The sequence below is a fragment of the Podarcis pityusensis genome, assembly GCF_964106645.2.
Source record: "Podarcis pityusensis genome assembly, chromosome: 13".
NCBI classification, from domain to species: domain Eukaryota; kingdom Metazoa; phylum Chordata; class Lepidosauria; order Squamata; family Lacertidae; genus Podarcis; species Podarcis pityusensis.
The window spans coordinates 55,753,928-55,767,215 of NC_138038.1; the positions used below are offsets into that span (position 1 = coordinate 55,753,928).

The following is a 13,288-nucleotide window of genomic DNA, read 5'->3' on the forward strand; positions in this document are numbered from 1 at the left end:
CATGCGGCGAAGGGTGTCCTTGGTGGTCCGCACCATGCGTTCTGCTTGGCCATTGGTGGCAGGGTGGAACGGCGCCGAACGGATGTGGCGGATGGCGTTCTGCGCTGTGAAGGTTTGGAATTCTCCTGACGTAAATGCAGTCCCGTTGTCTGAGACGAGAGTGTCAGGGAGCCCGTGGGTTGCAAACAGCCTGCGTAGTACCCGGATGGCTGCGGACGTGGAAGTGGACGGTACCAGTGCGACTTCCAGCCATTTGGTGTAGGAGTCCACCACTATGAAGAATGTTTTCCCCTGAAAGGGGCCAGCGAAATCCACATGCAGGCGTGACCATGGTGCTCGGGCGGACTCCCAGGACTGGACTGGGGCCCTTGGGGGATCTGGGCGGGATTCTTGGCAGGCCTGGCAGTGTTTGACCCAGGCCTCTATCTCTCCATCGATCCCCGGCCACCACACATAACTCCTGGCAAGGGCCTTCATTCTTACTACCCCTGGATGTGTCTCGTGTAGGGCTGTGAGGACCCTTTTGCAGAGGGGCTGGGGAACAACGACTCTGCTTCCCCATAACAGGCACCCCTTGTGGGCCGACAGTTCATGTTTGCGGGTTGTGTAGCCGGCGAATTCTGGCCCGGGGCTGCTGCTGGGCCATCCCCTCCACACCCAGTCCAGGACCCGGGAGATGACCCTATCTTTCTTGGAATGGTGTGCAACTTCTTGTGCCTGAATGGGGCGGTCGGGAAGCAGCTCCAGGCTCATAACCTCTTGTGCAGGTGCTGGGTCAGGGCCTGTTTCCGGTAGTGGTAGCCTGCTGAGGGCGTCCGCATGGCCCATCGCCTTCCCAGGTCGGTGAATCAGTGCATACTGGTAGCTGGCAAGGAAAATTGACCACCTGAGGACGCGAGGAGACAGCACTTGGGGGGTCTGCTTTTCGGGGGCAAACAAGCCAAGCAACGGCTTGTGGTCAGTCACCACGGTGAAGGGCCGCCCGTACAAGAAATCATGGAATTTTTTTACTCCCTTTACGATTGCCAGACCCTCCTTGTCGATTTGCGAGTAGTTCCGCTCGGTTGTGTTGAGTGTCTGGGAAAAGTACGCCACCGGTACCTCTCTTCCATCCGGGAGTTGGTGCCCCAGGACAGCTCCAATGCCATAGGGTGAGGCGTCGCATGCTAGCACCACCGGCAGCCTCTCGTCGAAGTGTGCCAAGACCGAGTTTGAGACAAGCAAGTCCTTGACTGCCTGGAATGCGGCCTCCTGGCGCTGGCCCCACACCCAAGGGGCCCGCTTGTCCAGGAGTCTGTGTAGGGGCTCCGCTACCGCCGCCTTGTGGGGAAGGAAGGAATGGTAAAAGTTCAATAGTCCCAAGAAGGCCTGAAGTTCAGTCTTGCTCTTGGGCGCTGGGGCATCACAAATGGCCCGTACCTTGTCCCCAGTCGGGTGGACCCCTTCTGCGTCCACCATAAATCCCAGAAAGTCCACCTGAGGCACTCCTAGTAGACATTTTTCCCGCTTCACCTTGAGACCCGCCGTCTGGAAACGGTGCAGAACGGTGCGGAGGCGGTCCTCAAACTCCTCTGGTGTGGGGCCGGCAATCAACACATCATCGAAGAAGGGGGTGACGCCAGGAATCCCTTTAAGGAGAGAGTCCATTATATTCTGGAATATGCCTGGTGCCACGCTGACACCGAATTGCAGCCGCTTTACCCTGAACGCTCCTCTGTGCGTCACAATCGTCTGTGCCTCTGCTGTGGCCTCATCTACTGGCAGCTGTTGATATGCTTGGGCCAAGTCCAGCTTGCCAAAAATTTTCGACCCAGCCAGGGTGGCAAGGACATGGCTGACCACTGGCACTGGGTATGCGTGGGCCGTGAGGGCCTTGTTTATGGTACATTTGTAGTCTGCGCAGATGCGGACCGAACCATTAGGCTTGACGGGTGTGACGATTGGGGTTTCCCAGGGAGCATTAGGCACCGGCTCCAGCACTCCTTGCTCTACGAGTCGGTCCAATTCCTCGTCTATACGGGGTTTCAAGGCGAACGGGACCCGGCGGGCCTTGAGCCTGACCGGTCGTACTGCGGGGTCAAGCTGTAGCGCAATGGGGGGGCCCGTATACTGTCCCAATTTCCCATCGAAAACCCCTGGAAATTCCTTGCATATGGCGTCCACGTCCACTTGTAAGCTAGTGTGGTTCACCCCGGTGACAGCTAGCCCCAGTGGTCCAAACCATGCCAATCCCAGTAAGCTAATGTAGGGGCCCTTGACCACAAGCAAGTCCAGTTGCCGCGTCCGCCCTCGGTATTGCACCCTGAAGGTCCCCACCCCCGTTGTGGGGACCTTACGTTTCTGGAAGTCCCGGAGGGTGAATGGGGCCGGCCTGAGTTTGGGACCCCCAGTGGGACACAGTTTCCTTAAGGTCCTTGCCGAGATTATGGATAGAGTTGAACCCGTGTCAAGCTCCATGCGGCATGGGGCCCCCTCTATCTGTACCTCTACATAAATTTTCTCTACGTTGGGGTGGGGCAACTGGTATACCTGGAAGTCCGTGAGCTCCGTCGAGTTGCCTTGGTGCGTTGGGCCCCGGGACCTGGGGCTCTTGGATTGGTCATCTGATGCCTGGTGTCGGGTGGGCCGAGCCCGACACACCCGGGCGATGTGTCCCGATTTTCTGCACTGCCTGCACTCTGCGTTGCGGAAACGGCAGGTCCTCCTCTCGTGACTCTCCCCGCAGCTTGCGCAGTTCCCTCCTTCTCGTCGAGGCAGCTGTGGTCTGTGCGCTGCTTGAGTGCGCTGCTGTACTCGGTGCACCTCCTCCCTGTCGGATCCTGAGTCGTCGGTGAGGTCTTCATGGTGGACCCTCGGTTGGGATGGCAGGCTCGGCCGTGCCTCTTGGGTCGACCTCTCGGCAGCTTCTGTTGCCAGGGCCTCCTCCAGAGCGACCTGGAACGTTAGGTCCTTCTTAGCGTAGAGGCGCCGTTGCAGCTTCTCATCCTTCAGGCCACCGACGAGGCGGTCACGAAGCATGTTCTCCAGCTCTGAGAAGTTGCAGAACCGGGCGGCTTGGCGGAGAGAGGTCACAAACCCAGTTATGGTTTCCCCAGGGGCTTGCCGCTTTGCGTAGAAGGCATTTCGACGAGCCACCACTGAGGGCTGCGGCGAAAAGTGCCCCTTCAGCTGTTCCATTATTGTTTTGTATGGAACAGTAGCGACGTCTTCAGGCGCAAGGAGAGCCCGGGCGATTTCAAACGTCTCCTCTCCGCAGACGCTGAAGAATATCGCCCTCTTCTTGGCGTCTTCTTCGTCGGTGACCCCTTTGGCTTCTAGGAGGAAGGTGAAACGGGAGGCGTACGCTTCCCAGTCTCCAGATGCTGGGTTGAATGGCGAGAAGCTGCTGTTGGCTGCCATTCTGAGTTCCTTGTGCCCCGGAGCTGAAGCCTGGATACACGGTGCGAGGCAGCGGTGCGGCAGTTGGCGGTGCTGCGGTGCTGTGTGTGGCAGTCAGCTCAGCGGGATCCCACCTTCGTCGCCAGTGAAATATACTCAGAGTCGCAAAGTGATTTCATGCTCTTTATTCAGCTCATAGTGGTGAGGAGGAATGAATAAATGTCCCCTCACAGTATCTGCTTTATATACATTATTTACACAATGGGCTGCACATGATTGGCTAATTCTGGAATTCTACTGTAAGCCAATCAGGTTGTGGATTCACTTCTATCTGGAGCAGGATTGGGTGGTTCCTGCCAACCAATCATACTGCTGCATTGTTCTAGGACCAATCAGACTGCTGCATTCTGAATCCTATTGTTCTAGGACCAATCAGACTGCTGCCTTTTGGATCCTATTGTTCTAGGACCAATCAGACTGCTACAGTTTGGATCCTATTCAACTCAGTACATAACACGGTCTAAAACAGAACATTTGCATGTTGTTTTTCTCCTGTCACAGCTTATCTCCTGTCTGGCAAGTTACTTGATTGGATTGCCTGGGGAGCCTGGCCATTCTTTTGTAGTGGTAAAATACTTATTTCCTGGGCCAGGTCACAGGCTCACACCTTATTCATATCTTACATGTGTCCTTAAGACAGGATTTGTGAGGAAAGAGACAATGGGGAGACTTTTCCAGTTTGACCTTGCAGAGAAAACATTTGGTCAGTTTAGGAATCAAAATGGTTCCAGGTTGGTCTTCCTGTGGTGATCTATGTATGTGCGGTTATGAATATTACCATATATCTAAGACCATAAAATTCCTATCACACCATGGAAGATGGGGCAAGATTGCTTTCTCCTGCTCTGGAGGGGAGGACCCAAAGCAATGAATTATTTCAAGTGAGAGGAAAAGAGATTGCAAGTAAACACCAGGAAAGCTGTTTGATGGGAAGAAGGTGATGGGATCTCCTTCCTTGGAGGTTCTTAAGCAGAGTTTGGATGGCCCTCTATCCTGGATGCTTTAGCCGAGATTCCTGAATTGGGGGTTGGACTAGATGACCCTCAGGCCCTGTCCAATCCTCCAGTCCTATGATTCCAGGATGGAGTTTCCTGCTTCTCGCAGAGCCTCTTCCCCTGCATGCTGCTCTGCCTGTATCTGTTTCCAAGGAAGGAGCAGCACAGCACGTCAGCCAAGAGGATCCCCCAAAATAAAACATCTCTGGGTGTGCGCAACACATATGGCTCCTCCTGGGTTCCTGAGAGAGAGAGAGAGAGAGAGAGAGAGAGAGAGAGAGAAGGCACAGAGGGAGAGAGAAGCAATTCTTTATATGCTTAGCTTTGAAAGGGTTAAAAGGAACTGAACTGGATTCCTAGACAGGACAGGAAATAAGGGCGGGGGCAGATCCTCCAGAGCCAAAGCCTTCTCACGTTCCTTCCTGCAAGGGGGGGGGCTGCGGAGGGGGCCGCTGTTGTCTCTCTGCTCCACTTTCTGGGATCTGGTGAGTCTCTTCTCTCTTCTGCTATAGGGTGCATGGGGGGGGGGGAAGATGGGGGTCCAGGGAAGGATGAAGGTGAGTGTTCAGCTCCCGCAACCCCACCCAGAACACAAAAATTGGACCAGCAAAGGAACTGACAACCAATGCAACTGTTCTCAAGGGTAGTTGTGGGGATTCAGTGAGGTGGGGTAGATCCATGGATGCCACTTTGAGCACCTTGGAGAAAAAAGTGGTGAGATAGAACTGCCATTAATAAAGAGAGGAAACCCAGCCCATAATAGGGCTTCTACATTTTGGACCAGCCTTCTAGGAGGGCAAGAGGCTTACTTCACCCTCTTCCCTTTTTTTCTTAAAGAAAGCTCGGAGTGTGGGCTGTGGTGCTGTCCAGCTCTGGTTCCTAGCAAGACTCATCCAGGGAAACTCTATTTTCTCCTGACACTGTGTCCATTTTATAATACACAGGGCTTTTTGTGTGGCCAGAACTCACTAGAACTCCATTCTGGCACCTCTCAGGTGGGTGCCATTGTCATTCTAAGAGAAGGAGGGAGGTGTTCACAGTGAGTTCCAGCACCTCTTTTTCTAGAAAAATAGCACTAATAACAGAACAATGTGTTTGCTTTGTAGCATTTGCCATCACCTCTAATTTGGACAGACAGATCATGGCAGAAGAAAAATGGAATTCCTTTCGATCTCCAGAAGGCTTCCTGAAAGCACAGACGGATGAGCAATACTTAGCGGGCCCTGAAGCAGGAAGAGGCCATGCCATGGAAACTCGGAACAGTGGGGGATTCTGGAAAAACTCCATGCAGAAGATTCTGAGTGAGGAGGACACCCTTCGCTCAGAGGTGCACAGCCAGCAGTTCAGGCAGTTCTGCTACCAAGAGGCCAAAGGACCTCGAGAAGTTTGCAGCCGACTCTACCACCTCTGTTGTCAGTGGCTGAAGCCAGAAAGGCACACGAAGGCTGAGATGCTGGACCTGGTGATCCTGGAGCAGTTCCTGGCTGTCCTTCCATCAGAGATAGAAAGCTGGGTGAGGGAATGCAGAGCAGAGACCAGTTCCCAGGCAGTGGCCCTGGCCGAAGGTTTCCTCCTGAGTCGGGCAGAGGAGAGGAAACAGGCGGAGAAGCAGGTGAGAGAAACTTTCCTCTGGATACCCCAAAGGGCTGTGAACAGGAGGGAGAGTATCCCAAAATGCTCTAGTAACTATGCACCCCTTTTTGGAAACCATCCAAGGAGGTATATCAGATAACCTTACATTTTAACTCTGCGATTCCTTTTCTTATCCTTCTCCCCATTCTCTGTTTTGAATCCTTTTTGCTGTTTTAGGGAAGGATTATCTTTGCAGAAAGTGGCCTGGATTCCTCTGAGGCAGAGAGGACTTTGTTGGACATCAGAGAGAGGCCGCTGGGTAAGGAGGAAGGAGTTCATTCTCCGTTTGATCACATTCTATCGATTCTGAAACTATCTGTGGGTTCTTTGAATCTTTTGGGGAAAGCACTTGGGGCCACCTAATATGAAATGGATACAAACATCACAACGCACTCAGCCGGGGAGAAGCATCATGCCCTCCTGGCTTCCCACTTCCCTTTGTCTCTCACAGGTAAAAGAAGGATGCTGACAAGATCATCTTTTCATGGTGGCGGAAGGGAAGCAGTGGCTGTGGAAACAGATCAGGTAGGGGGAAGGAGCCTTGTGGGGAAAGAGGCTCAGGAGTGGGGCAGCCAGGGTGGTTCTGCCCCTGAATGAATCTCTCTTATCCTCTTGCCTTCTGTCAAAGCTTCCCTTAACAAAGGCTGAATATACCACTAGAGAATGTTTATGTGCTGAGAAAAACAAACAGCTACTTCGTCCTAACTCTCCTTCTGAATGTCACTAGCATTATTTATCAGTCGTTGCAGTCTTCTTTCCATGTTTATCAGTGAATGCTAAAATAGGCTTCTAAGAAAATAACATACCATAAAAAACAGTGGTCTGGATTCACCTAGCCAGCCCCATCAGTTGCTCCATGGCATTTCCCCCTGTCTCTTACCCCTTCCCCTGCCCACTGTTCCCCTTGAACTTGGCTTTAGGGCATCTGCAGGGTCCCCTCCAAATATACACAATAAAATACACAATAAAATAATTCCATTAAGACATTAAAAGATGCATCCACACTTAAATTGTGCAGCAACAAAATCCAATTAAAACAACAGAACAATGTGTAGCAACTAGTCTTTGTGCTGTCTGAGAGGAGGACATTCTTTTTCTTTCAGGGTTCACTGTACTTTGAAGATGTCGCTGTTCATTTCACAGACGAGGAGTGGGCATTGCTAGACCCTGACCAGAGAGCTCTGCATCAGGAAGTCATGGAGGAGAATAATGGGATCATGGCCTCTCTTGGTAAGGCTCCCTGTTAGATCATAATATCTGTTCTGAAATTCAATCCATATCTCTATGTGACAAACCTTCCATGTTTTGATAGAGATCAACGTTGCGACCTACAACATCTGAGATTCTGACATCCCCACAGCAAACCTTGAATGGAGGGGTTTTGACTGTTTTGTCTGTGAATATTCTTCCTCCAGTTATGCCTTTGTAACTGTAGGCTGCGCTGCCCGAACTGACCAGGCCTTTTAAAATGTAGGCTTCACAATAGTTAGGGAAGAAGAAGAAGAAGAAGAAGAAGAAGAAGAAGAAGAAGAGTTTGGATTTGATATCCCGCTTTATCACTACCCGAAGGAGTCTCAAAGCGGCCAACATTCTCCTTTCCCTTCCTCCCCCACAACAAACAAACAAAGTTGAAATGGTTTCTGTCAGGTTTTTTGTTTTCGCTTCTGCTTCTGTCCATTTTTGATTGAAGCAAAATGTAATTGAAATGCAGAGAATTGGTTAAGGCATTGATTTTACAGTGGTACCTCAGGTTAAGTACTTAATTCGTTCCGGAGGTCCGTTCTTAACCTGTATTTTGGAGCTCCATTTCTTCCTTAGGCTCTAATCCATTTCTGTCTTTGTTACAGGTGGTGATGAATTGGAAAAGAAGAACAAGGGAGATCATGACAACATCCACACAGTGGAGAAACCACATAAATATTTGGAGTGTGGAGAGAGCTTCAATCAGAGCAGCCATCTCACTTCTTATCAAATAATTCATACAAGGAAGAAACCTTATCAGTGCTTGGAATGTAGGAAGAGCTTCAGTAAGAAGGAAAGTCTCACTTCCCATAACAGAATTCATATGGGGGAGAAACCACACCAGTGTGTGGAATGTGGAAAGAGTTTCAGTCGGAATGCCCATCTCATTTCTCATCAAAGAATTCATACAGGGGAGAAACCTTATCAGTGCTTGGAATGTAGGAAGAGCTTCAGTAAGAAGGAAAGTCTCACTTCCCATAAAAGAATTCATATGGGGGAGAAACCACACCAGTGTGTGGAATGTGGAAAGAGTTTCAGTCGGAATGCCCATCTCATTTCTCATCAAAGAATTCATACAGGGGAGAAACCTTATCAGTGTGTGGAATGTGGAAAGCGCTTCACCCAGAAGGAAAGCCTCAATTCCCATCAAAGAATTCATACAGGGAAGAAACCACATCAGTGCTTTGAATGTGGGAAGAGCTTTTATACAAGCACAAACTTTCATCGACATCAGAGAATCCACACTGGAGAGAAACCCAATCAGTGCTTGGAATGTGGAAAGAGCTTCAGTCAGAGGTCCCATCTCACTGCCCATCAAAGAATTCATACAGGGGAGAAACCTTTTCAATGCCAAGAGTGTGGAAAGAGCTTCAGTAAGAGGGCCCATCTCACTGCCCATCAAAGAATTCATACAGGAGAGAAACCTTTTCAATGCCAAGAGTGTGGCAAGAGCTTCCGTCGGAAGGAAAGTCTCACTTCACATGAAAGAATTCACAGAGGTGGGGAACAATATAAATGTTTGGAATGTGGGAAGAGCTTTAATACAAGCACAAACTTTCGTCGACATCAGAGAATTCACAGTGGGGAGAAACCTTTTAAATGCCAAGTGTGTGGAAAGAGCTTCAGTCAGAAGGAAAGTCTCACTTCCCATCAAAGAATTCATACAGGGGAGAAACCATATAAGTGTGTGGAATGTGGAAAGAGATTCAGTCACAGCTCCACTCTCACTTCCCATCAAAGAAATCATATAGGAGAGAAATATCAGGGTGTGAGGGTGGGTGTCAGGAGCAGGTCATCAATAACTCACACGGTGTCAGTGAAGTTAACTCTCTATTCAAAGAAATAAAACAGCTCAGGAGGCCAAACCTAGTGAGCACAGCAACTCTTTCCATTAGTTCTTGACCCAATGAAGCAGTTGTGAGGACCTAAGGTCCCCACCTTCCCACAGTTCCTTAAGTCTCCTCCTTCCCAAGCAATCTGAGATTTCTTTGCCTTGTCTGTCTCTGCTCCTCCCTCATCTTTACTTTTCTGGTCCTAGAAGATCAGCGGTAGAGTAGCTTGTTGCTGCAGGAGGGGGAGGCTGCCTGTTTTTTCCACCAGCCTGACTCATCTCTTCCTCTTGGTCTCGCTCCTCTCCTGCTTTAGTTTCTGCCTCTGGTTCTGGACTGCTCTCTGCCACAGAGTCTTCCTGCTCTCTAAACCCTGTTAGCACTTCAGCTTCTGACACCTCCTTCCCCAAGTCTGCTCTCGCTTCTCTCTCTGACTGCTCATCATCGTCCCACCACCAGTCCCCAGGGTCTGAGCTATCTTTCCTTGGGGGTTCCCCAGCTGATGCCTCCCACCACTCCTCTATGACACAGTGTTTGGAATGTAGAAAGAGCTTTAATACAAGCACAAACTTCCATATTAATCAAAGTATTCACCATGGGGAGAAATCATTTCCATGTGAGTGTTAAAAGAGGTTCTGGTTACATATCCTGTTGGTATACTAAGGTGTAAGCTGTCAAGCCCTCCTCAGGGCCCCCAAGAATCCTCAGAAAAACATGAATTCTCCAGAGACTCCTGGTGAGCCCGGCTCTCTGAGAAAGTTGGAGTTATTCTCAATGCAGCATCATATCTGAATTGAAATCTCTCTCTGCCTCTTGATGTTACACAGGCACCGTGGCTCTACGCTTTGTCCAGGCAATCCTTTCTAGATGCATAGAAGCTGATGTGCTTTAATCTTATACTGTTAGTTTTAATGTATTTATGATTTTAATTTTAATAATAATTTTAATATTGCTGTTTAAATGTTTTTAATTGATAATTTTAACTTTTCTAGTTAAACTGGTTAAATGTTTTGTTACCACTTACCATCAAGTGGTATTTTATTCAATAGAAATATTTATTCCAATAGAAGTAAATCAAGGGTGCCCAAACTTTTTTCAAAGAGCTTTTTTTAGGATTGAAGTTGCTGAGCTTTTGGGGGGGATTTTATCCCAGGACATATACTGCCACAGGGGACTGATTAAATCGACAGGTGAGCTGTATTAGGCCCCCGAAACAGACTCTGGACATACCTGAAGTAAATAAATCCCACCCCTATGGGTGGGTGTGTTAGAAACCTGGGGGGTTTTTTTTGGGGGGGGGATGCTTGCAACTGGGACTTTTTGCCCAGCCAGAGTATGTAAGAAATAAGGACTGCTTTCTTTGTGTGCCTGTTCCCTGACATAAGCAGAGCAGCTCTCTGCAACCTCTTATTTGGATCAATAGACCTGGGAGTTGGCCTAAGCAATGAAGCATGCTGGGATCAGCCTTTCTCTTTGACCTGGCTCTTGGTTCTGGACAAGAAATTAAAGACAAGAGTTGCTGACTCTCCAGAATTGAGAAAGAGACTGACCAGGTAAAGATCCCTTAACCAATATCTTTCCTTCTTTTTAATATTTATTTTTGCTTTGTTTAATATACGACATCTGTTGGAGTTTCAGGCGGATGGGATCCTAGTTGCAGAGCTTTCCTGGCAACTGGTGTGACTGGATTTGGCTGAGGTTGTAGACGTTGCAGATGTATTCTTAGGACATCAAGTATCATATCTGAAGCAGGGGAAGCTCCAAGTCCCAGGAAAGGAGAGTCAGTGAAAGTGTTTTCAAGAGCATCTTCATGGCAGTTCATGAAAATGTGACATTTGAAGCTATATTAACTTTTCCATAAAGGAAAAGGTATTTGCAGAATTAAGTTTGAGTGGTTTATCTGTGCACCTTATCAAAGAAACTGCAGCTCTTTCTATTGAAAATCTTTCCCTGAGTATACAGTACAATGAAACATGAGAGGCATTTTGGGTCCCAATTAATACTAGTGTTAAAAGTCCTGCATTAATTGGGACCCATGTACTTTAAAGTATGCATTCATGCATGCATGTATTAGAATTGTAGAGTTGGAGGGAACCCTGAGGGTCATCTCGTCCCTGCAGTGTATGACAGATGGCCATCCAACCTCTGTTTGAAAAGGTCCAAGGAAGGAAAGTCTGTTACCTTCCAAGGGAGTCTATATATACCTATATAATATTGTGGGAATTACACAAGATACACTCTTTTTAAAGTTTAAATAACAAATAACTTTTACTCAGTGTACTTGCACTTGTTAGATTAAATGTACAAGGCAGGGAGGTGTTACTTATGTTGCTAAAACATTTTACATACATTTGTATCTAAGGCAAAAACTGTTACAGATGGACAAACTCTGAGGCAGAACAGAAGACATCTACTGCTCATTACTGCCATAGCTGTCACAAGTGACATCACTGCCTCTGGCAGAAGGCATATGACATCACAGAATTCTTTCTTGAAAAGCTATAGCATTAACCCTTTGCTAAGCATTTTGGATGCTTTCATCCCACATTCGAATCTATCTATACCTATATAGCTACACACACACATACAAAATACAGAATAGAAACATATCAAAATATATTCAGTACAAAATAAATTAATTAACAATAAGAACCCAACACTGCATGGCAGCTGCTGAAACTATTGCTGATCAATTTTAAAGCCTGATTTGTTGTGTTTTGTTGTATTATTGTGTGCAGTTTGCTGTTGCGTTGTGTTTTTAGTGTATAAAATGCATTGTAAATTGGTATTGAAAATAAATATATCTGTGAACCATATAAACAAAGGAAGCAACATCCTATTCCTGTTTTAACAATAGGAGCAACTTCACATTATCAAAGAAATTGACCATAACAGATTGGAAGACTGAGCCCAAGCTAACAATATTTCAATAGGGACAAATGCAGCCGTACAGTATAAGATGGGGGATACCCGACTTATTAGCAGTACATGCGAAAAAGATCCAGGGGTCTTGGTGGACCACAAGCTGAACATGAGTCAATATAATTTGACGAATGGTATCTGAGGAAGTGTGCATGCACACGAAAGCTTATACCCAGAACAAACTTAGTTGGTCTCTAAGGTGCTACTGGACAATTTATTTATTTATTTATTTATTTTGAATGAGTCAATAGTGTGATGCATCAGCAAAAAAAGCTAATGCTATTCTAGGCTGCACCAACAGAAGTCTAGTGTCCAGTTCAAGGGAAATAATAGGATCTAATAAGTGTTGGAAATGTAAAGAAACAGAGGGTATGTTTTGTATGTTTTATCCTATGTGGTGGGAATGTAGGAAGGTAATTTTTTGGGGGGGAACGGTATATAATGAAATGAAGAAAATGTTCAGAGTAACATTTGTTAAAAAAACCAGAAGCCTTTTTATTAGGTATTGTAGGAGCGGAGATTCCAAAAGAGCAGTAAAAAATATTTATGTATGCTATGACGGCTGCCTGGATACAGTTAGCCCAAATATAGAAAGAAGAAGCAGTCCCGACCAAAGAAGATTGGCAAACCAAGTTAATGGACTAGGCTGAAATGGCAAAACTAACCGGACAGCTCAGAAATCAAGATGATAAGAAATTTTTTTTAAAATGGGAAGTGTTTATTATGTATTTGCAAAAGTATTGTAAACAGGTTAATACATTGGTAGGATTTTAAGAACACTTGTAATTTTTAGAATATAGGAAATTTGAGGTAGAAAAAATAATTTGGAGTAGAAATGACATGTAATTGAAAAGGCAATTTAAGGTAGCAGAGGGGAGGGAAGTCACGGGATTAGGAGAATCTGGATTTGATGTTGTTGTTGTGTATAATTTTGTTTGTTTGTTGTGTTTGTTGTGTGTGTATGAATGAACATTTCTCTTCAATCAGGCATTGGGCTGATTAACATCCTATATATCCTTTAAAATGTATTTTTATGGGGGTGGGGTGGGGGTGTTGTTGTTTTGTTTTTGTTTCCATTATGTATTTTGTTTTTTTATCTTGTCTTTTTTTGCTGTGAACTGCCCTGAGATCTTCAGATAAAGGGCGGTATACAAATGTAATAAATAATTATAACAATTATCTTATATTCCACACAGACATAGTGCTTTTCATAACATGCTTTCCCCATTC

General features: G+C 46.9%; 1 protein-coding gene across 1 annotated transcript; it reads left to right on the forward strand.

Annotated features, from left to right (window-relative positions):
• Window positions 1–4,818: 4,818 nt before the first annotated feature.
• On the forward strand, window positions 4,819–12,759 carry LOC308460986 (uncharacterized protein). The gene is made up of 6 exons (XM_080977533.1): window positions 4,819–4,918; window positions 5,540–6,045; window positions 6,243–6,324; window positions 6,517–6,590; window positions 7,169–7,295; window positions 7,913–12,759. The coding sequence occupies exons 2-6, from the start codon at window positions 5,575–5,577 to the stop codon at window positions 9,151–9,153; spliced, it is 1,995 nt and encodes a 664-aa protein (XP_080833659.1). The 5' UTR covers window positions 4,819–4,918; window positions 5,540–5,574; the 3' UTR covers window positions 9,154–12,759.
• Window positions 12,760–13,288: the final 529 nt, after the last annotated feature.

Coding starts and splice junctions, on each gene's coding strand:
- LOC308460986 (XM_080977533.1), top strand. CDS start 5,575: ATGGCAGAAGAAAAATGGAATTCCTTTCGATCTCCAGAAGGCTTCCTG. Junction 6,046..6,242: donor GGAAACAGGCGGAGAAGCAG/GTGAGAGAAACT, acceptor TTGCTGTTTTAG/GGAAGGATTATCTTTGCAGA. Junction 6,591..7,168: donor TGGCTGTGGAAACAGATCAG/GTAGGGGGAAGG, acceptor TTTTTCTTTCAG/GGTTCACTGTACTTTGAAGA.